General features: G+C 45.8%; 1 protein-coding gene across 1 annotated transcript; it reads left to right on the top strand.

Annotated features, from left to right (window-relative positions):
• The first annotated feature begins 7,125 nt into the window (after positions 1 to 7,125).
• LOC137560995 (gamma-crystallin-3-like) lies at positions 7,126 to 12,108 on the top strand. The gene is made up of 3 exons (XM_068272198.1): positions 7,126 to 7,207; positions 10,265 to 10,507; positions 11,781 to 12,108. Exons 1-3 carry the CDS (start codon positions 7,148 to 7,150, stop codon positions 12,054 to 12,056), a joined length of 579 nt encoding a protein of 192 aa, XP_068128299.1. The 5' UTR covers positions 7,126 to 7,147; the 3' UTR covers positions 12,057 to 12,108.
• The last annotated feature ends 11,902 nt before the right edge of the window (positions 12,109 to 24,010 follow it).

Here is a 24,010-nt window from a genome sequence, read left to right on the forward strand (position 1 = left end):
TGTGCATGGAGGAAAAACGTTTTAGCCATTTATTTAGGAAAGGGTTCTTTACAGTAAGAGTGATTAAGATGTGGAATGCATTGCCACAGGAAGTAGTTATGGCAAACTCTATACCTGCATTTAAAGGGGGCTTAGATGCGGGCTTAGATGTTTTCCTTGCATTGAAAGACATCCATGGCTACAATTACTAGGTAATGCCTAATGATGTTGATCCAGGGATTTTATCTGATTGCCATCTGGAGTCGGGAAGGAATTTTTCCCTTTTGGGGCTAATTGGACCATACCTTGTAAGGGTTTTTCGCCTTCCTCTGGATCAGCAGGGATATGTGAGGGAGCAGGCTGGAGTTGTACTTTGTTCTCTGGTTGAACTCGATGGACGCATGTCTTTTTTCAACCCAAATAGCTGTAACTATGTAACTACAGTGTGACCCTCACTGATAAAAAATTCCAACTATAAAACACTTTCCTAGCAGAAGATGGCTTCTGAGAGCAGGAAAGAGATAAAAAGGGTCAATAGGTCATTGATTTTAGCTCTGGCATAATTTAATGAATGTGTCATTGAGCAAAAACAATTAAACCTTCAAAAGTACATTTACATATAAAATAAAACTGTGGAATATCTTAAAAAGTCATGTTTAGGAGAAGGAAGATAGAGACAATAGTTTATTTCATTAGTTTATTTTCGCTTCAGGTGTCCTTTAAGGACTTTGATGAACTTTTAGGTGCAGACTGAACACAATGCGGTTGATTAATTAAGCTGAGCTGCTAAAGTGCAGCCTAATGAGAGAAGCGCGAGTTATGCACACGCTACGCACGGTAGTGCAGCATAGCATGCAATGCTAACCTACTACCGCTCCTTCTAAGTACCGCCCGCTCCACTGAACCTGCCCTGAGCTTCGGCTGGTCCAGTGGCTTTAATGGACGTGATCCAAGCACTATGATTAGCCCAGTAGGCTGCCTGTTACTTGCATCAACCCCAATGTCTAATAATAGGCTATTACATTACTGCCTAGCCTGATGGAAAGCAGTAATGTCCTATTTCATTTTAGGTGTCCAACTGTCCATATCACAACCAAAATGTAAGCAGACTTCATAGAATCAAGCAAATGTTGTGTTGTGAGCTGACGCACCCCTCAGACCTCAGATCAGATTCATTCTGTTATCTAGGGAACATGGCTACTTAAGGGATACTTAAGCCTTACATAAAAAAAAATCAGTTTTTCTCACCTGGGGCCTCTACCAGCCCCCTGCAGCCGTCCCGTGCTCTCACAGTCACTCGTGGATCCTCCTGTCACACTCCGCCAGCTAGTTTCATTTTCAGCCGACAGGCTTACTGCACCTGCGCAGGCCTGGCACGCATCTCCTTCTTCTGATGCGCATCTGTAATAGTGCCCTGCACAGGATGCTATTGCAGATGTGAACATGAAGAAGACTAGGCGTGGCCGGGCCTGTCGATGAAACTAGCTGGCGGCGGGGGACAGGAGGATCCATGAGTGACTGTGAGGGCATGGGACGGCTGCAGGGGGCTGGTAGAAGCCCCAGGTGAGTAAAACTCATTTTTTTAGGGTGCACTTGGCTTAGTGTTAGAATGAGATATTTTCTGAAAAGTAACTTCAGCAATATCCCGAGCCAAAAAACACAGGCAACCATAATAAATGTACGCCATAAAGGATGCTGTTTTTAGAGGGGAAGGGGGCTCTGACCAGGGAGGGTGACATTTAAGTGTTTGTTATAGGCTCTAGATTACCCGGATACACCCCTGCTAATGAGTCACATGACCCCGGAAAGGGGGGAATATCTAGTTCGGCTGAAGTTTGACATTCTTCTCCTTGGTTATACTCACTTTTGTTGCAAGCGGTTTAGACATTAATGGCTGTTTGCTGAGTTATTTTGAGGGGACAGCAAATATAAACTGTTATACAAGCTGTACACTGACTGCTTCACATTGTATCACAGTGTCATATCTCCAGGGTTGTTCCATGACAAGATATAATAAAATATTCACAAAAATGTGAGAGGTGGGCTCACTCTTGTATGTTGTAGGCAGCTAGATGTAAAGCCCCTCCTCCACCACAAGTACAGGTAGTACTAGTCAGCATCATCCACAATGTTATTAGGTAGCCAGATGTACCCCCCCCCCCCTCCTCCCCAGTATAGGTAGCCAGACCTCCCCATTATGCAGAGAACTATTTGGCCTCCTGGTCTGCAATAGCAGCAAGAAAGACAGCTGTGTGTCTCCCCTGGACGATGAGTCTCTTTCCTCTCGCTGCATTGTGCGCTCTCTGCATATGTTGCACTTCTCCCCTCTCCATGCCTCTGCTGCTCCTGCTTCTGTACCCCAGTCGGTGACCAAACTCACCCGGGCTGAGAAATGGAGGTGATATTAGTATAATGTATATATTTACAAAAAGGGCTGGCACCACAGAATAAAAATAAGCCCTTTATTGAAATGCTATTAAAATGACATGATTGTCAAAAAAAAAAAGGCTTTGGCGGCAACAGCCCGCTGTTCCGTTAGCTCTTTCTCAAGCTACTCAGCCTAAATGCAATCAAAACCACACCTGCTTAAATGATCACAAGTGATCGTATTAACCAATCAGATTAAAATGGCAATAGCCAATCACAGTACATAGAAGAGAAGAGGACCTGATGGGGAACTAGGTCAAAAAAACACACCTGCAAAATAAAAAGCCAATCAGGTGTCTCCCACTGCTGCAGGGCAAGAGCATCTGAATAACTGCAACAATTACCGGCAGTGATGTCAGGAGGGGGCGGAGAAGCACAGCATAATGTACAAGCAGCCAATAGAAAATAAGGTTAACCATACACCGATCACGGTGCATCATGTGTGCGCCAATCCAGGTGCATCATGTGTGCGCCAATCCAGGTGCATCATGTGCGTCAATCCAGGTGCATCATGTGTGCGCCAATCCAGGTGCATCATGTGTGCGCCAATCCAGGTGCATCATGTGTGCGCCAATCCAGGTGCATCATGTGTGCACCAATCCACACGCATCATGTGTGCGCCAATCCAGGTGCATCATGTGTGCGCCAATCCAGGTGCATCATGTGTGCGCCAATCCAGGTGCATCATGTGTGCGCCAATCCAGGTGCATCATGTGTGCGCCAATCCAGGTGCATCATGTGTGCGCCAATCCACACGCATCATGTGTGCGCCAATCCAGGTGCATCATGTGTGCGCCAATCCAGGTGCATCATGTGTGCACCAATCCAGGTGCATCATGTGTGCGCCAATCCAGGTGCATCATGTGTGCGCCAATCCACACGCATCATGTGTGCGCCAATCCAGGTGCATCATGTGTGCGCCAATCCAGGTGCATCATGTGTGCGCCAATCCAGGTGCATCATGTGTGCGCCAATCCAGGTGCATCATGTGTGCGCCAATCCAGGTGCATCATGTGTGCGCCAATCCAGGTGCATCATGTGTGCGCCAATCCAGGTGCATCATGTGTGCGCCAATCCAGGTGCATCATGTGTGCGCAAATCCAGGTGCATCATGTGTGCGCCAATCCAGGTGCATCATGTGTGCGCCAATCCAGGTGCATCATGTGTGCGCCAATCCAGGTGCATCATGTGTGCGCCAATCCAGGTGCATCATGTGCGTCAATTCGGACGCATCTGATGCTAACAACTGCGTGCAAAATCCCTCCCCCAACTGCCATGACAACAGGCATACATATAAACAAAGCCAGATCAAAATATCCAGCAGAGCAAGTACACAGAAGTGACTTATGACATATAACGCACACAATGGGCTCTATTCACAAAGCATTACTGCATTCGGTAATGCTGAAAACAGCTGATTCTACCCATCACCTTCCCAAGTTACAATTCACTAAACCTGCTACCGCACACAAAATTACAGTTCCCGACTAGTGCGGTAACTTACCGACTTCTGAGCTAATGACCTCAGGAAATGTCAATTAATGTCAATTAATGTCAAACTACCGAACTTCTGCCTCATAGGGGAAAAGTTTAGTGAAAGTGTAAAATACTGCATGAGGTATTTTACCTCCAATTTTTTTTTACCGCACTGCTTACTGTGAATAGAGCCCAATGGGCCCGACCCTCAAAAGGGTGCCAACCAAGCCAGCACGCCCAAAAGCTCCGGACGTGCAAACCAGGGCACTAAGTAGTCCGCACGTCCAAAGCTGTTACTGTTGCGCGTTAAGTTGGTGCGTGCGAAACACCGCACCCGCTCGCCCGAAACGCCGCACCAGCGTGCAAAACGCCACGCCGCCGGTGCGCAAAACAGCCTCTCAGGCCATTCCGCACGCGAATGCCGCGACGCCTCACCGGCTTTATTCCGAATTGCTGTTTTGTGGCCAGACATTCTTAGTGAGAATGTCTGGCCACAAAACAGCAATTAGGAATAAAGATCTCACCCAGGCAGTTTCAAACCATTTCACAGAAGCTAGGCATAATCTGTCACAATTACGTGTGCAGGCGATCGATAGTGTTCCTATAAATTTGCAAGTTTGCAAGAACTTTTAAAACGTGAAGCAAGGTGGATTAAGAAACTGAATGTTATGGGCAGGGGAGGGTTAAACCGGGATTATGACCTGAGTTTTTTGTGTTTAATCGTTGTTAGTATTTTTATTCTAGGAGATGATCACTGTGGTGTATGTTAAATCAGTGTAGGAACAAATATATGTATGGCTAATTATATCCAATTGGAGGATGAAGTACTTTATCAGTATGTATGTATTATATTTTTGTACTGGGTGGTGTAAATACTTCCTGCTTTTTTCTTTATGTCTTCTTTTTATAGCCGCAGGTGTCTGACACTAGAAGTATGACGGGAAAGCTTTTAGAGCGCATGTTGGCCTTGATTCACTGGGGGGTGGTAAGTGTTGGCACGCCAGTGAAAAGGCACTTGGGACGCAAAAACGCTTGCTTTGCGCACTGATATGTGCGCATGTGTTTGCTTGTGCGAAGGTTGGCACTGCGTGGTGCATCGCACCTGTGCACGCAGGGCATCGCGTCGTTCACGTGCGGAATGGCCTGATAGGCTGTTTAACGCGTGATCAGTAACAGCTTTGGACGTGCAGACTACTTAGCGCCCTGGTTTGCACGTCCGGAACTTTTGGGTGTGCTGGCTTGGTTGGCACCCTTTTGAGGGTCGGGCCCATTGTGTGCGTTATATGTCATCAGTCACTTCTGTGTACTTTCTCTGCTGGATATTTTGATCTGGCTTTGTTTATATGTATGCCTGTTGTCATGGCAGTTGGAGGAGGGATTTTGAACACAGTTGTTAGCATCAGATGCGTCCGAATTGACGCATGTCTGATGCGCTCAAATCGGCGCACATGATGGGCCCGGATTGGTGCACATGATGGGCCCGGATTGGTGCACATGATGGGCCCGGATTGGTGCACATGATGCGCCTGGATTAGCGCACATTATGCGCCCGGATTTGCACACATGATGCGCCCGGATTTGCACACATGATGCGCCCGGATTTGCGCACATGATGCGCCTGGATTGGTGTATAGTTAGCCTTATTTTCTATTGGCTGCTTGTACATTATGCTGTGCTTCTCCGCCCCCTCCTGACATCACTGCCGGTAATTGTTGCAGTTATTCAGATGCTCTTGCCCTGCAGCAGTGGGAAATGCCTGATTGGCTTTTTATTTTGCAGGTGTGTTTTTTTTACCTAGTTCCCCATCAGGTCCTCACTCCTCTATGCGCTGTGATTGGTTATTGCCATTTTAATCTGATTGGTTAATACGATCACTTGTGACTATTTAAGCAGGTGTGGTTTTGATTGCATTTAGGCTGAGTGGCTTGAGAAAGAGCTATCGAAATAGCGGGCCGGCGCAGCCAAAGCCTATTTTTTGACTATCATGTCATTTTAATGGCATTTCAATAAAGGGCTTCTTTTTATTCTGTGGTGCCAGCCCTTTTTGTATGCATGCTGTATGGGCCTCATTGGTACTGAGGCCTTTGGCTTGGGCATGCAGGAATTTCTCCTTTTACTGAGTGCTCCTCCACTCCACGATTTTTATAATGTATATATATTATGGTCCACAAACTTTTGTTGTTTTTTTTCTTGTACGTGATTTCTTAAGTTTACAAAACTTTCATAATTTACCCATTAGAATTCTGTGAATTGCAAGATTTCGATGTGAAAGTTAGAATCTGGAATTCTGCTAGATCCCTGCACTCATCCCTAGTCAACATAACTGCAAAATAAGGGAGAGGAAAGGCGAATGACCTTTCAGGAGAGAATAGTATACGGTTTTATAACCATAGACCAATGATGACAAATCTTTTAGAGGCTGAGTGCCCAAACTGCGACCCAAAATCTACTTCTATATCACAGAGTGCAAACACGGCGATTAATACTGAAAACTGTGGTTTTAGTTAAGAAAAAACAACTCATACATGAAAGGCCACTCTACATTTAAAATGCAGCAACCCATTACCCCCACGTATGAAATGCAGAAATTACCAATTACTCAAGTGCACTTCTGTCTTTTGCTGTTCCGGGTCAGAACTATAAGTTAATTGTCAGGAGGGCAACAGGAAGGTATCATACGCAGTGAGGTGGCAGGTGAAAATATAGTCCTCTTTAACATGCTTTCCTCTCTTTGTTGACGAGAGGTATTCGGAGGGGAGAGGGAGTAACGGGGGAATTATTTATTTTATTAATGAAAAAGAAAAAGAGCAGCAGTGGTGGCCAACAGCATGTCTACCCACAGAGAGGGCTCGGGGAGCCAGCTCTGGCATAGGTTCGCCACTGCTGCCATACAGTCATTTTTAATATATGCCCAGAGTGAAGAAGTGATTTTTTACTGCCATCATTAATTGACTGGAGCATCTAGAACTGAGCATACCAGGTAATATGGGTGTCACACACCTCCACAACAGATAATATAATGTGCTGGGAATGCTTACTCGAATCCACACGTCAGTCCATTCATGTGACTCGACACACAGACAAGCTTTTGTTCAGAGTAGGTAAACCTAACAGCTGATACAATCAAAAAAGTCACAAAGAATAGCTACAAGCACAAAGCAACTTCAACTCAGTAAAGTGAAAAAAAAAAAAACACCATTCATTCTGCATGCCAAGCAAGATTACCATGAAAGCCGCATAGGATGTATATAAGGATGAGTTTCTAATGTCAGTCACCAGTGCCAAAAGAGCGGAGTACAGCGACACAGCAAGCAAAATGGGAAAGGTGAGCACATAGCAAATGTTTTTCTATTTTTGGGGGGTCTGAGTATATCGGTATCTGAACTGGGAGAAAAAGGTGATAAGGACCATAACAGCTATTATTTATATTAGGATATTATTTATATCCTAATATACTGTATAGTCGGAATAGTGTCTTTAAGTCGTATGCTTCTGATCAGGGTTTGATTACTGAATGCTAAATATGCTCTGTTTTTGTGTATGTGTGCAGTCCTGTTTGCACTAGAAGGAGGACAGAGGTAGTACAAAGGGAAACAGAAGGAGGCACAGGGGGACAGAAGGAGGCACAGGGGGACAGAAGGAGGCACAGAAGGAGGCACAGGGGGACAATGGGATGCACGGGGGGGGGGGGGGGGGGTGGCACAGGGAAACAGGGGCGGCTGCCTGCAACTTACACTATCCAGACTCAGCAGAAGCAGATGATAGAACACCTTTGGAGGTGGGGTTTAGTCTAGGGTGTGTGGCTTAATCCAGAGGCATAGCGCCCTCAGGATCAATCACACTCCTGGCAATAGCCTGGAATCAGAGCCGGGACACGGTCCTCCTGCACCCAAGGCTGAGACAGCAAACTGCGCCCCTCCATCCCACCCACCCCAGCCATCACACACTGATTGCTATCAGACTAAGATGCACCCCCTATCCCCCCAACACCTTAATCTCTAGTTATCTGGCTTGCAGTCACTGCCATATATCACCTTTTCTTATTTATCTTTGCTTAAAACACAGTAGGTGAATGATAGCTGAGTGAGTTGTGCGCCCCCTCCTACACTGCGCCCTGAGGCTGGAGCCTCTCTCGCCTCTGCCATAGCCCCACCCTGCGTCCCCTCCTACACTGCGCCCTGAGGCTGGAGCCTCTCTCGCCTCTGCCATAGCCCCACCCTGCGCCCCCTCCTACACTGCGCCCTGAGGCTGGAGCCTCTCTCGCCTCTGCCCAGCCCTGCCTGGAATACCTTTGCCTACAAGAAGCCCTTTTGGTGGAATAAAGCTTGTAGCTTGAAATATTCGGGCACCAACCACATAGACTTTGCAGGAATGCCTTTAATACATCCTCACGGAAGACAGACATTGCAGTGTGTATGGCCTAACAGATATTTTGCATTTATGCTCGCTTCATCAGAGGCCAAAAGTACAGTTTTGGGTTGTAAGCTAATAGTGTCCATATTCAGTTTTAGATGTCCTCCAAGATCCCTAATGCTTTTCCAACCCTCCCACAAGATCTAACCTAAACCTAACCTCACCCCATTCTTTATGTGTAACACTCCCTCTATCCCTGACTAGCTGCAACCCCCTTGCCTAACCCTAATCACACCTCCACCTGGTGTACCAATCCCTGATCTTTCTCCTCTCCTCTATCTGACCTTAATCTCGTGCCTGGGTCAAAACCTAACTTACCTACTTTCCTGCCTACCCCTATAATTCCCTAGCTCTAACCCTAACCGTCTACTCCTCTAACATTCCTTCTTATTCCTCATAAACGGCAAAGCTTCATTCATTGGGTATCAGCCTGAAGTTTAGTATATTTTACCATGAGCCACCTGTCCAGTCAAAACTCATGTTCAATTAGGAACATGGTAATTGTGATCCAGTAGAACTGTAACTTAAAAAAAAAACAAAAAACAAAAAAAACAGAGAGACAACAGGAGACCAGATAGTGAAGTTCATTAGAGTGTAGTAAAAAAAATAAGAAGATCAATAATTGGTACTCTTAAAATAAGGTTGCAATGGGGCAACCAACTAATTAGGCAGGTGGAGAGTACAACCATCTCCACTCAGGTATCTGGGTCTCTCTACTTGTGGTAGCACTCTTCAAGAAAAAAAAATTGGAAACCCTACACACGGCACCCAAGTGTGCCAGCAGGGTTAACATCCTAGAATGGAGGTGATAAGATAATGGGGAGAAAGAGGCGCCCAGAGGTGATAAAAAGTATTAAAACTAATACAATATATAAATGAGAGGTGGCTTACCTCAAAGACAGGGGCGTAGCAATAGGGGGTGCAGAGGTAGCGACCGCATCGGGGCCCTTGGGCCAGAGGGGCCCCGAAGGGCCCTCCCTCAACTACAGTATTAGCTCTCTATTGGTCCTGTGCTCATAATAATCACTTCTATAGGTACTTTGAATAGTGGTAATCATTAACAAACTGTTCCCCATCCCCTTCTTGCACCTCTGACACTGTAGCTGCCATTGGCAGGTTTTGGTGCGCCGTATCAATGGTTATGTATAGAGTGCTTGGGGGGCCCCATTGTAAAACTTGCATCGGGGCCCACAGCTCCTTAGCTACGCCACTGCTCAAAGATGACACAAAGAACACTGTGAAATCAGTGTTTCTTCTTGCTCAGGTAACTTTTTTGGGCCTAAAGCTGTACAAAGGCATTGTGTTACTAAGAAGGAGGGTGGTGACAGAGGACATTGTGAATGATGGAGTGGCACAGAGTGGGTGGAGTAAGTAGGACAACAATGCCCTTGGCCTGCACTTGGCTGAGTTGATCCACCAAGCATATCGGTTGTCAAAAATCAGAGGAATTGGGGGCTTCTGCACATCTGCTGGATTCATGGCACATAACCATCTAACGTGTGTATTTGGCTATAGGGGTAGCAGTAGGGTGCTGTACCATGTTAGCCATCAGTAAACGCAAGACCTTTTGAATCAGGATTATACCATTTATTGGCTAACTTAAAAGAATAAGAGTAAGCAAGCTTTTGGCTGTTAAGCCTTCGTCGGGTTTCAATCCTCGCATATAGCTGTCTGTTCCATCAGCTTGCAAGGTAACCGGATTGAATCCCGATGAAGGCTTAACAGCCGAAAGCTCGCTTACTCTTATTCTTTTAAGTTAGCCAATAAATGGTATCACCCTGATTCAAAACGTTTGGCTATTGGGGGAAGAGATTAGCCTTGTTAGTCACTTACGATGGTCCACTCCTGGACCTTCAACATTTCAACCTGGAAATAGAACCCTTGTCCTTCTGGAGCACAGTCATGCCCTTGGGTAGCAGTGTTAATTATATGTTTAATAACAATACATTTTCTCAACTTCACTCCACAGATCATCTTCTACGAGGACAGGAACTTCCAGGGACGCTCCTATGAGTGTAACGGTGAATGCCCTGACATGTCCTCTTACTTCAACCGCTGCAACTCCATCCGTGTGGAGAGTGGGAACTGGATCCTGTATGAGCAGCCCAACTACAGAGGCCACCAGTACTACCTGCACAGAGGGGAATATCCTAACTTCCAGCAATGGATGGGCTACAATGACTCCATTAGGTCTTGTCGGATGAGCCCCCAGGTAAAAAAAAGAAAAGACTACAAGTTAGCAAGGCTCATTACTATTAGCATTTTACCACCATTGGGGCACTATGCAGTTCAGGAAAACTACCTGGCATGTACACATGGCAGCAGTGGTGGTTATGGTGTGTGTGTTTGGGGAGGTGGGGGAGAGATGGGGAGGGAGGGGGCATACCACAATGTGGCTTTGTTCACACATACATCAGATGAAAACAAATACAGTTCCATTCCAGTCCTGTCCTATCAGTTTTCATAAGTTTTTTTACCAGTGACAGTTTTAACTGACAGTACAGGACAGGCCAGGATCATCCACCAGGCAACCTAGGCAGGTGCTTGGGGCCTAGTGGGTGTGAAGGGGCCCACCTGTCACCTTCTCTGACCTCTCTCCACTTCAGCATACTAAAAGGACCACAAGAGGGTGCTAAATCTTCTACTTTGCCTAGGGCTCCATTTCATCTTAATCCATCTCTGGTACAGGACCAGAATGATGACAACTTCCTGTACATACAGGAAATAGCTGTACATACATACATGCTCATTTGCTCAAAACCACAGAGAGAAGTACATGAGTGAATACACTATTCCTTTACGCTGAGATTTATCAGCCATTGTAAGCACATAGATGATTATTATGCTGAGGTGGACCTCATTTGTCCTACTTCTTTGCTACCTTCTCAACTAGGATAGAAAAAGAATGGCATGCAGCATTTTCTGAGTGGCTACAATCCTGAACCATGTACATGTGTAATAGATTATTGAAGATCAATGTTCTAAGATAATTTAAAAGGTTAAAGCCAGAGGGGCAGACATGGTAGGAGGTTGAGAAGGTAGTAAAATACATGTACCCCCTGATGTCATCCATATGAGCTTAGCCAAAAAGATGAAGAGGTAAGTATTTGTACAAGAGCTGTTGGCTTGTTACCATGTGACTTCTCTGAAGTTAGAAAGGATTCACTGCCATCATTGGTACTGATTTTGTTGTAGGAACATTGTAGTCCACTTGAGAATAGGTGTTGTGTGATCCCCATAGATGTAGACCCTGTAAGTGAGTATTAGGGGCGTTTCGAATGGGGGTATATTGATCTGTAAGGGAAGGCAAAACACCCTGGAGAAGACTTTTAATATAGCAAACTGTTTTATAGATCTATATACTTATTCTCCTCCTCTTCATTCTTAATACTACTTAAACATCAGGAGTTTTGCTATGTTGTTGACCACATTACTTATGTTCTTGATCACATCCTGTTTTATTCTGCTATCATTTATTTTACTAGCACCAAGGCTCCTTCAGAATCCGGATCTACGAGAGGGAGGACTTCAGAGGTCAGATGATGGAGTTCACTGAAGATTGTCCCCATGTCCATGAGAGGTTCCGCTTCCATGACATCCACTCTGCCCACGTCCAAGATGGCTACTGGATGTTCTATGATGAACCCAACTATAGAGGGCGCCAGTATTATCTGAGACCTCTGGAGTACAGGAGATACAACGATTGGGGAGCCTCAAGCCCCAGAGTTGGCTCCTTTAGGCGTCTCCATCATGCCTATTAAAGTCATAGAAATCTAATATCTTGATTCCTTCCAATAAAGTTCTTGAAACTTATGCCGTTCCATGTGTCTTTATATGGAAATAATACACCTGGTCATGTGAGAACTGTTCTTTCTCAAGCTCACTTATACATTTTTTCTTTCAGTCCCCATTCTGCAACCATGTTGGGAAATCCCAGGGCAGTTGGAGATTACAGCACATTATACTGCTACAGTGGAAATCTGTGGGCTGCACTGCAGTTATTATGTTTACTAACCAGCTGTGTGTCCCCCAGATAGAAGAATAAAGCAGCTAGGTTGCCTAGACACCAAAATTAAGTAGCCTTGTGTATGTGCCTCCTAGGGAAAAACAAAAATAACTAGTCATGTCCAGTTACAAGCGTTAAAGGAAACCCGAACAAAGGGGGAAAAATGAGTTATTTACTGTACCAAAAAGAGGGAAGGCTCTGGATCCAATAGAGCCCTCCCAATCCTCTCTCAATGCCCTTGCTCCACCACCATGCCCCCCCTTGAGGTTATCTGACTAGAATGTCGGAATGTGCCTTCAGGACTCCTCTGGAGGCTTCGGATATACTTGCTTTTCTAAGTACTTCTGAAGACAAGTCCGTGCTTACGTTTGTACAGTACGGGTAAACCCATCTTCAAAGGTTCTCAGGAACATGAGTGCTTCCAAAGCCTTCCAAGGAGTCCCAAAGGTGCAAAATTTGGGGAATTTTGGTGGGACAGTGCTGGAACAGGTAACACAGAGTGAGGAAGAATTAAGTAGCCATCAGTATTAGATAGCCACACGAGTCCTCAGATAGCAATATTATTAAGCCATGTATGTCTCCCAGATAGTAGTATTTGCTAGGTATGTGTGCTTTACAGATAGTAGTATTAGAGAGATGTGTGCCCCCCTCCCTATTATCAGTATTAGATAGTCCTATGAGCCCCCCAGATAGTAGTATTAGGTACAGTAGTCACATGTGCCCCAGTATAGCCGTATTATGTCGTTCGATGAGAAACCCCCCCCCCCCCCCAATAATATGCCATATGTGCCCTGCAAGTGGCAGTATTCGGCAGATTCAGCAAGTGGCAGCAAGTGGTAGGTATGAGTCCCAAGATAGTGTTATTAGTAAGGGGTAACCATATGCGCCCTTCAGTTAACAATATTGGCCAGCCCTGTGAGTCCCACAGATAGTATTTTGGCGCCAGATGTGCAAACCAACTTGTGGTACTAGGTAGTCCTAGAAGACCACAGACATCAGTATTAAGTAGCTAGATTTTCCCCTGGATAAGCACTATTAGTCCTGAAAGCCAAGAGATAGTATTAGGCAACCAGATGCGCCCCTCAGTTAACAATATTAGCCAGCCCTGTGAGTCACACAGATAGTATTAGGAGGCCAGATGTGCCAACCAACTGGTGGTGTTAAAGAGAAACTCCGACCAAGAATTGAACTTTATCCCAATCAGTAGCTGATACCCCCTTTTACATGAGAAATCTATTCCTTTCCACAAACAGACCATCAGGGGGCGCTGTATGACTGATATTGTGGTGAAACCCCTCCCATGAGAAACTCTGAGGACCGTAGTGATCCTGGTAGTTTCCTGTCTGTGAACCTTGCTGCATTGTGGGAAATAGCTGTTTACAGCTGTTTCCAACTGCCAAAAAAAACATGCAGCAGCTACATCACCTGCCAACAGTAAAAATGTCACCATGTACTAAATGTCAGAATGTAAATCAGGGATTTAAAAATTTTACAATGGGCAAACACTGACTAAATCATTTATACATAATTATTGTAAAAATGAAGCACTTTTTATTACATTATTTTCACTGGAGTTCCTCTTTAAGTAGTCCTATAAGGGCACAAATAGCAGTATTAAGTAGCTATGTGCCCCTGGTCTGGATTAGCACTATAAATGAGTCCTTTAAGCCCAGTGATAGTATTAGGTAGCCAGATGTGCCCTCAGTTAGCAGTATTAGTCAGTCCTGTGAGCTCTTCCTCCACCAACCTCAGAGTTATCTGCAGTGGAGCATGCTAAAATGATTAACTTACTTGTCCTACTGACACAATCCCGCCTTCATCCGATCACCACACCTCCTGTGTCTACTCACTCAGCTGCATCTCTGTTAGCCACCCTGCAGGTATGTGCATATTGATGTTACGTGTTGGCGGGTCACACACAGAGAGAGATGCCACTGCATAGACAGCAATGGAGATGGCAGGACGCTGGAGGAGGAAGAAGTATTGTACTGCTGGGGTCTGGACTGCTGTGTTGCCTCACATCTCTGCTCTGCTCACTCTCTGCAGTTCAGAGGCCCATCTCCGGTCTCCATAAACCTGCTTTATCACTGAGCAGCCCCAAAAGACAGCCGCATTCTTTTGATTTGTGGGTGATCCAGCCCTGGTTTCCAAGCATGGTCAGAGGTATGCGACTATGCCAGGGGCATTGCTAGCCCCAAAGATCAGTGGCACATGTGCTGGATCTATTCTGGGGTGCCCCGGATGTCCCCCAGGCAGAGTCAGCTGTGATGCCTCAATGGTGGCATGCTAAGAGCTGTGGTGCAATGATCGGGGGTAGGCTGCTTGCTGTGGTGTCTCTATGTAGGCATACTGGGTGCTGTGCTCCATGCTGGGCACTGTGATGCCTTTATGGGGCATGCAGGGAGCTGTGGTTCTTCTATGGGGGCATGTTGGGAGTTCTGGTGCCTGAATGGGAGCCCTGGGGGAGCATGGGAGGGGATCCACTAGAAGGTCAGGGAATGCTATGGGGGGAACTGCCAGATAACCTGGCAGCAGGCCAGCCTGCCCAGCAGATAGCCAGACCACCCAGCAGAAAGCTAGACCAGCCAGCACAGAAGCCAGGTAACTACCTAGTTATGTTTAAGTGGTGCTGCCTATTTATGTGATATGCTGCATTTCTTTTTTCATATTAATGGAGAGGGGGCTTCATCCAACATTTTCATGAGCTGGCCTACTTAGACCATTGTTCAGTTCATCTAGATTTGGCTCCACCCATGTTCCTTCTTCAGTGCCCCGGATCTCTTAGTATACTAATAATAGTCTACATTCTATGCAATGCCCTGGACTTTTTTTTTTTTCTTTTTAAAGAATGTAGGCCATTATTATTATCTATATACAGTATCTAAAATCGTATGTATGTATGTATGTGTGTGTATGTGCCGCAATCACTCGAAAACGGCTTGACCAATTTTAACGAAACTTGGTATACAGATCCCTTACTACCTGAGCAAGAAGTTTTAAATCAGGATGATACCATTTATTGGCTAACTACAAATGAATAAGAATAAACAAGCTTTCGGCCTTGCAGCCTTCGTCAGGTTTACATCCTGTTAGTTTGCAAGCTGGTGGTACAGACAGCTTATATACATGCAACATCAAAAGGGAAAACAGATATTTTTTTCAAGCATAAATACGTCATTAAGATGTTTTAATTCAAACAGACCATCTAAATGGGGTAAGATAAGGATCCTTGTTTACTCCATTGCTCACAGACCTGGTATTAGGATTGACCCAGAGGTATCGTAAATTCTTAGTTCACAAGTTCAGCTAGAGTGGCTGAGACAGTTCAAATATCATCAATCTCATACAATATAGAAAGTTGTTGTCCTTATTCAAACCCTTCTCCACAGCTTTGAACCAATTTATAAATTTTGTTTCTGCTATTAATCGGTCATTTGACGTTTTGAAGCCGCCCTTCAGGGCAGTGACACGAAGATCATCCATGCTGTGTCCGTTGGACCGAAAGTGTGTAGCAACTGGGAGTCCAGATTTGGTATCATTAATAGTGTGCCTGTGTCCATTCATACGTTTGCGCAGAGTTTGTCCAGTTTCTCCCACGTACATAACATTGGGGCATTTAGCACACATGATCAGATAAACCAGATTGGTTGACCCACAGGAAAATTTACCTCGTACTCTGTACTCCTGTTGTGAACCTGGTATCGTTACACTGTCAGTGGAGTAAATGTGTCTGCAGGTCCCACATATTTTTTGTCGGCAGGGTGATGTTTCGTTTTGTTGAGGCCTATTCAAAGAGCTCCTGACAATCATCTGTTTTAGATTGTGTGGTTGCCGATATGACAAGAGTGGAGGTTTAGGGAATATCGTTCTCAGTCTGTGATCCTTGTGTAAAATGGGATGAAGTTCCTTAGCAATCCTCCTTAAGATTTCCAGGTGAGGGTTGTAGGTGACAACCAAAGGGACACGTTCCTCTTTCTGGTTTTGCTTATATTTCAGGAGTTCAGTCCTGGGGATGTTGCTGGCTTTCCTGATTTGGGCCTCAGCCATCCTGTCAGAACAAATCCGGTTGTACCTTACAGCTTGGCTGTAAATTATAGAGTTCTTAATGTGCTTGGGATGAAAACTGTCATATCTTAGGTATGTGGGACGGTCTGTAGGTTTGCAATACACAGAGGTTTGTAGATGATATGTTCTGAGGGTGTCACGTCCCCCCTGCACACCTTGGCGGAGATACAAGCAGCCAATCAGATTTGGTGACTGGGATTAATATTCAGGAAAGTAAGTGGAGCCTACAACAGCCAATCAAAATTCACCTATTGATTTTCAAAGTGAATATTTAAACTGCTGCCATTTTTACACTGTTCATGTCAGAGGCCTCAAACTTGCTACAGTCAATCATTGGGTGACTGGGGTTTAAATTCACTAAAGGGGCGGAGACACAAATAGCTAATCAGATTTCTTTACTGGATAAACTGCTTCCATTCACACATTTTTGATGCTAGGAACCGAAAGCTCACAAACTTGGTCATTGAGTAACTCTATGTCAAGGTTACAAAAAAGTGGGGGGAGCCAAAAAAACAAATTTAACTTGGAAATGTAAACTGCAGCCCTTCTCACACTGTTATTGGCAGGGTTCTCAAACTTTTTTCCCAGTTGGTCACTGAGTGACTGAGATTAATGTTCAGGGAAGTAGGTGGAGCCTACAATAGCCAATCACAATTCACCTGTTGATTGTCAAGGGGAATATTTAAATTGCTGCCATTTTTACATTATTAATAGCAGAAGCCTCAAACCTGGTACAGTCGGTCATTGGGTGACTGGGGTTCAAATTCTGGAAAGATGGCAGAGCCACAAACAGCCAATCTGATTTGCATGATTTCTATGGGAATATACAAATTATTGATGCCAAGGACCCCAAAGCTCATAAACTTGGTAATTGAGTGACTGCATGTCAAGGTTAGAAACAGTGGGCGGAGCAAACAACTTAAAGAGGAACTACAGTGAAAATAACGTAATGAAAAAAAGTGCTTAATTTTTACAATAATTGTTTATAAATGATTTGATCAGTGATAGCCTATTGTAAAATCTTTCCTCTCCCTGATTTACATTCTGACATTTATCACATGGCGATACCTTTGCTGCTGGCAGGTGACATCTGTAGAAGGAGATTATGCTTTTTTGGCAGTTTGAAACAACTGTTATTTCCCACAATGCAACAAGGCTCCCACAGTGTGATGTCAAGACCACAGTGCTGACATTGCACTGTGGAGGGGTTTCACCACAATGTCAGCCATACAGAGCCCCCTGATGATCTGTTTGAGAAAGGGTAAAGATTTCTCATGGAAACGGGGTATCAGCTACTGATGGGGATAAAGTTTAATTCTTGATTACAGTCAGTGCTGCTCGGATACCCCTTTTCAAAATCCGAATTGAATTCGGATCCGGATACCCAGATATCCGGATCTGAATCGGATATCCGAATCCAAACTTTTTGGTATCCGAATAGTATCGGATATCCGAACCCATTATCCATGACATCCGCCCGGATTCGGATATCCGGATCTAAAACCGGAAGTGGCCTTTAAATTGCTTCTTGTAACGATCGGTGTAACAGAGAGGGTCTGATTACCGGTGAACTGCAGTATCACCGAGAATACAGAATATACCCGATTATTGATGATCTGCAGTATCACCGATAATCAGATATATCTACTAACCTCTGAACACCTGAGATATGAGAGTGTTTGGTGAAACAGTAGTACTAGAGAATTGCACCTCTGGAGGAGGTACCAGAGCAGTAGAGAGTACTGCACAAACGTATGTTCCTTCCGATGGCCTAGACTCTCCCGGGGGAGGAGTTAGACAGAGAGTAGGAAGGACAGAACGAGAGTCACACCAGTGAGAGGGTGTCACTAACAGGTCTGGGAACTGCCTCTAACAGTAAGGCCAGTTCTCGAGGTCGGACAAGCCAGGTCGTTAACCCACAGACAGATAAGGTACAGATTCAGAAGACGGACACAAAATCCAATAGACAGGCAGAGTTTGGCAACGGGTATCAGAATAGCGAGGTACAGAGTCAGAAGGCAAATACAGACTTCAGGAACGAGCAGAGTTTGGCAACAGGATATCAGAAATAGCAAGGTACAGGATCAGAGTTCAGAAGAATAGTCAGGCAGGCAAAAGGTCATAACAAATAATACAGGTAATATTCCTAACGCTAAGGTGTGAGGTCCTTGATCGTCAACACCTTTGGAAACTATGCTAGAACACAGATACGAACAAGGTCTGAGTGCTACCACGTTGTGATCGCAACGCCAGACAACCAGAGAATGACCAGCACCCAGTATATATACACCAGTGCTCTCCAGCACCTCCCTTAAGTGCTGGACCAATGAAAATTGCTGTAATTGTCAGCTGACCGGCCTGGTCAGCTGACCCTTCTCTGAGTGCCATAAAAGTTCTGCCTCTCCGCGCGCACGCGTGTCATTCTGAACCTAGGTGGACTATCAGTCCCAGCCACACTAGTACAGCTCTGCAATGTCTCCGCTGACCCATGCGTGGGGTTGGTCGCACCGCTATCTGCACCGGCGGCGGCCTCCCCTCGCTGGGTCAGAGTGTCAGCAACAGGGCCATGCGTGTTAACCGCCGCGTCAGACGCGGCGGTTTTTCCGCGTTCCGCCATGCCCACCATGGAAACAGCCGCCTCACGCTGAGTAGAGGCGGCTGATTTTCCGCGTCTCCTTACACTTCTAAAATGTTTTTTAGGGTAAATGAGGCATGTAGCATCAGGTTTTTTTTAAAGGGAAACAATAATTGATTATGTGGGGACTTAAAATCCCCCCCCCCCAAAAAAAAATGGCTGTAAATTAACATCAGGACTAGGTTCCAGACAGCGGTCGTGCAGCCCACATTGTGTCCACAGTCCAACCGCACAACTGGGACATGACAGTTTTCAGCCCAGACACCTCCAAAAAATTACACAGCAATTGTGTTTAGATAATCACCATGGCACCTAGTGTTGGTACCATGGCACAGGTAAAACATTAAAAAGGAGAGGTTCCTGGAAGCGGTCATACTGCCGCAGTTGGGGCCTCCCCACAACTGGGACAGCACAGTTATCAGCCCAGACACCTCCAAAAAATTACACAGCAATTGTGTTTAGATAATCACCATGGCACCTAGTGTTGGCACTACGGCTGTAATAAAAATTTGAACCAGGCTTATTACTCAAGACGGAGCCTGGAGGTTGTGGTGGTAAAGGCTGGTAAGGCAGGTATAGTGATTCCCACTCAGCCTTAAAATTAAAAACAATGGTGCATAAGCCAGCCTGGGGCCCCGGGAACTCTCACTGCCCGGGGCCCCAGAACCAGCATCTAACACCATATGTGAGCGCAGTCAAGCCCTGGAGCTGCCACCCCCAAGGCCTGACTCCAACTGCTCTAAAACTTACCAAACAGAGGAGATAGTCAGATGTTCATGAATGCCAGACTAAAGAGGTAGGTTTTCAGTTTAGACTTAAATGCTTCTAGGGATGGAGCTGTCCTGATTGGGTGTGGCAGGGAGTTCCAAAGTGTAGGGGCAGCATGACAAAAGGCTCTGTCTCCAAAGGTTTTGAGGTGGACTCTGGGGGTGACCATGGTGATGACTGCGCTCACATATGGTGTTAGATGCTGGTTCTGGGGCCCCGGGCAGTGAGAGTTCCTGGGGCCCCAGGCTGGCTTATGCACCATTGTTTTTAATTTTATTGTAGAATCCCATGCAGTTTAGTTAGGAGGGGGGCAGATGAGAGGGAATATCCTGCACGCTGGTGCCCCCTGCTGGTCATATAGCCATTGTCTATATGCAACTGAAGCCCTCTCCAACGACTGGCTGACTTGCTCAGCTTCTGTTTGATTAATCACTGCAAGCTAGGTGTAACATATGTGTGCACTTCTCATTGGCTTATAAGCAGCCTGCAGGCTTTATAAAGCAGCAGAGAACTGTTTGGGAGTGAGTTTCTCCCACTCAGCCTTTTCATTTCCCCCCTCTTGCCAACAACAGGGGCCAGGAACTCACCAACCACCCAAGCCTTCATTTTCAGAAACGTCAGTCTGTCCACAGACTGGCTGGACAGACAAGAGCGCTTCTCGGTGACCACGCCACAGGCCACACTGAAGCACCTTTTTGACAGCACGCTGGAAGGCGGGCAGGACAGCACTTCCAGGGCGTACTGCGCCAGCTCGCTCCAGATATCCAGGTGCTTGACCCAGTAATACAAGGGGTCTACAGGGGTGTCGGTGTCAAGCCCGCTGTAGGACCCCATGTAGTCTGCCACCATCCGGGTCAGGTGCTGGTTCTGGCTTTGAGAGCCACATGCTGCTGCAGGCACCTCCTCTGTAGGCAGCGGTACTGGCGTTGCGTAGAGCACCTTTGTCAGAGACAGCAGGTTTGTTGGGCACCTGCTGCTGCTGGATGCAGGCACCTGCTGCTGTGCTGGCTGGACTGTGACAGCAGGGGGGGTGGGAGGCTGGGGGAAGGCTTCCTCCAAGCACTGAACCAGAATCCGCTGCAAGTCCCTCATTCGGCACGCAGGGTCTCCTCCTACAGGCAGGAACTGAGCCAGCTTCCCCTTCAGCCGTGGGTCTAGCATCAGGGTGATCCAGATGTCCTCCCGAGCACGCATCTGCTTCACCCTTGGGTCACTGCGCAGGCACTGCAGCATGTGCGCTGCCATGGAGAAGAGAGACGCCACCATCTGTGGTGACACATCATCTTCAGCACCCCCTGAGATAACAGTGCTGTCTTCCTCCTCTGACTCCTGAGCCTCCTCCTGCTCTCTCCACCCCTGCACCACTGCAGCTGCACTCCGCTGTGCCCCCGTATCTTCATGGTCAGGGACCTCCAACGCCTCAAACTCCAAGACCTCTGCTGCTCCCACTTCTGGTTCTGCACCCCAGACGGTGACCCATCTCACCCGGGCCTAGAACTGGCAGTGATATTAGTATGATATATATATATTATGGTCCACAAACTTTTGCTGTTTTTTTATGAACATGATTTCATAACTTACAATACAATACAATACAATACAATAACATTTGTAAAGCGCTTTTCTCCCATAGGACTCAAAGCGCATAGTTGTGTCTCAGATTAATACAGGGTTGCAGGCTGGGTTGTGTTGCAGAGGAGATAGTCAGATGTTCATGAATGCCAGACTAAAGAGGTAGGTTTTCAGTTTAGACTTAAATGCTTCCAGGGATGGAGCTGTTCAGATTGGGTGTGGCAGGGAGTTCCAAAGTGTAGGGGCAGCATGACATAAGGCTCTGTCTCCAAAGGTTTTGGGTGGACTCTGGGGGTGACCATGGTGTTGCGTCCTTTTGATCTAAGATTGTGGGGGGTGTGATGCAGTTGCAACAAGTCCTTCAGGTATCCAGGGCCCAGATTGTGCAAGGATTTGAATGTTAGTAAGCCAATCTTAAACAGAATTCTCCATTTTATCGGTAGCCAGTGGAGTGAGCTCAGGGTTGGTGTTATGTGGCAATGGCGGGGTTGGGTCGTTAACAGCCTTGCGGCGGCATTCTCTACTAATTGCAGGCGGCGTAAGTCTTTCTTATGCAGGCCTGTGTAGAGGGCGTTGCAGTAGTCTAACCTTGATGTGACGAAGGCATGGACTAGGGTAGGAATTAGGTGTTTAATCTTTGCAATATTCCTTAGATGAAAGAAGGAATGTTTCACAACAGCTGAGATTTGATTCCTGAAGCTTAATTTCCCATCAATCAGTACTCCCAGGCTGCGCACGCAGTCTGAGTTTTTCAGGTCTGAGCTCCCTATCCTTAGCGGTGTTGGTTGAGACTGGGGCTGCTTTGCTGTTGAGCCCTGGCCCTCGATAACAAGAACCTCAGTTTTGTCAGCATTAAGTTTTAGCCAATTCATATTCATCCACTCCTGAAGCTCAGCTAAGCATGAGTTTATTTGCAGAGTAGGGTCTGTGATGCCAGGTTTGAATGACAAATATAGCTGGGTGTCATCAGCATAGCAATGATATGTCAGGCCATGTTTTTGTATGATTTCTCCAAGTGGCAGCATGTATATGGTGAAAAGTAAAGGGGATAATATTGCGCCCTGAGGTACACCGTATTTTAGTGGTACAGGGTTGGAGAGGAAGGGCCCTAAGGCTACCCTTTGTGTTCTGCCAGCCAGGAAGGAGTTGAACCACTGGAGAACAATGCCATCTATGCCACAGTACTCTTGTAGCTTGTTGAGCAAGATTTCATGATCGACTGTGTCAAAAGCCGCTGAGAGGTCGAGCAAAATCAGGATGGAACATTGACCCTTGTCTCTCGCAATGAGCAGATCATTGCAAATCTGGGTGAGGGCTGTTTCACAGCTGTGATATTTCCTGAAGCCAGATTGAAGAGGGTCAAGGATGTTGTTTCTGGAGAGCCTGTCTTCAAGTTGGAGGTAGACAGCCTTTTCAATAACTTTTCCCAGAAAGGGGAGGTTAGAGACAGGTCTGTAGCTGTTTAGAGCATCTGGGTCTAAGGATGGTTTCTTGAGTAGTGGCCTGACGATTGCTTCTTTCAGAGTAGAGGGAAACCACCCTTCTTGTAAGGAACCGTTGACTATTTTGTGGAATGCCGATGTAAATAGTTCAGGGCATTTCAACATGAACTTGATGTAACTTTCATAATTTACTCATTACAATTCTGTGAATTGCGAAATTGCGATGTGAAAGTTAGAATCTGGAATTCCGCTAGATCCCTGCGCTCATCCCTAGTCAACATATCTGCAAAATAAGGGAGAGGAATGGCGAATGACCTTTCAGGAGAGAATAGTATACGGTTTATCACCATAGACCAATGATGACACACCTTTTAGAGGCAGAGTGCCCAAACTGCGACCCAAAATCTACTTATATATCACAGAGTGCAAACACGGCGATTAATACTGAAAACTGTGGTTTTAGTTAAGAAAAAACAACTCATACATTAAAGGCCACTCTACATTTAAAATGCAGCAATTACCCCCATGTATGAAATGCAGAAATTACCAAATACTCAAGTGCACTTCTGTCTTTTGCTGTTCTGGGTCAGAACTATAAGTTAATTGTCAGGAAGGCAACAGGAAGGTATCATGCACAGTGAGGTGGCAGGTGAAAATATAGTCCTCTTTAACATGCCTTCCTCTCTTTGTTGAAGGGAGGTTTTCGGAGGGGAGCAGGAGTAAGGGGGGAATTATTTATTTTATTAATGAAAAAAAAAAGAATGAAAAAAATAGCAGCAGTGGTGGCCAACAGCGTGCGTGCCCACAGAGAGGGCTCAGAGAGGCAACTCCGGCATAGGTTTGCCACTGCTGCCATACAGTCATTTTTAATATATGCCCAGAGTGAAGGAGTGTTTTTTTACTGCCATCATTAATTGACTGGAGCATCTAGAACTGAGCATACCAGGTAATATGGGTGTCACACACCTCCACAACAGATAATATAATATGCTGGGAATGCTTACTCGAATCCACACGTCAGTCCATTCATGTGACTCGACACATAGACAAGCTTTTGTTCGGGGTAGGTAAACCTAACAGCTGATACAATCAAAAAAGACACAAAGAATAGCTATAAGCACAAAACAACTTCAACTCAGTATTCTGCATGCCAAGCAAGATTACCATGAAAGCCGCATAGGATGTATATAAGGACCAGTTTTCTAATGTCAGCCACCAGTGCAAACA

Source organism: Hyperolius riggenbachi, chromosome 1 (assembly GCF_040937935.1).
Source record: "Hyperolius riggenbachi isolate aHypRig1 chromosome 1, aHypRig1.pri, whole genome shotgun sequence".
Lineage (NCBI taxonomy): Eukaryota > Metazoa > Chordata > Amphibia > Anura > Hyperoliidae > Hyperolius > Hyperolius riggenbachi.

Coding starts and splice junctions, on each gene's coding strand:
- LOC137560995 (XM_068272198.1), top strand. CDS start 7,148: ATGTCAGTCACCAGTGCCAAAAGAGCGGAGTACAGCGACACAGCAAGC. Junction 7,208..10,264: donor CAGCAAGCAAAATGGGAAAG/GTGAGCACATAG, acceptor TTCACTCCACAG/ATCATCTTCTACGAGGACAG. Junction 10,508..11,780: donor CTTGTCGGATGAGCCCCCAG/GTAAAAAAAAGA, acceptor TTATTTTACTAG/CACCAAGGCTCCTTCAGAAT.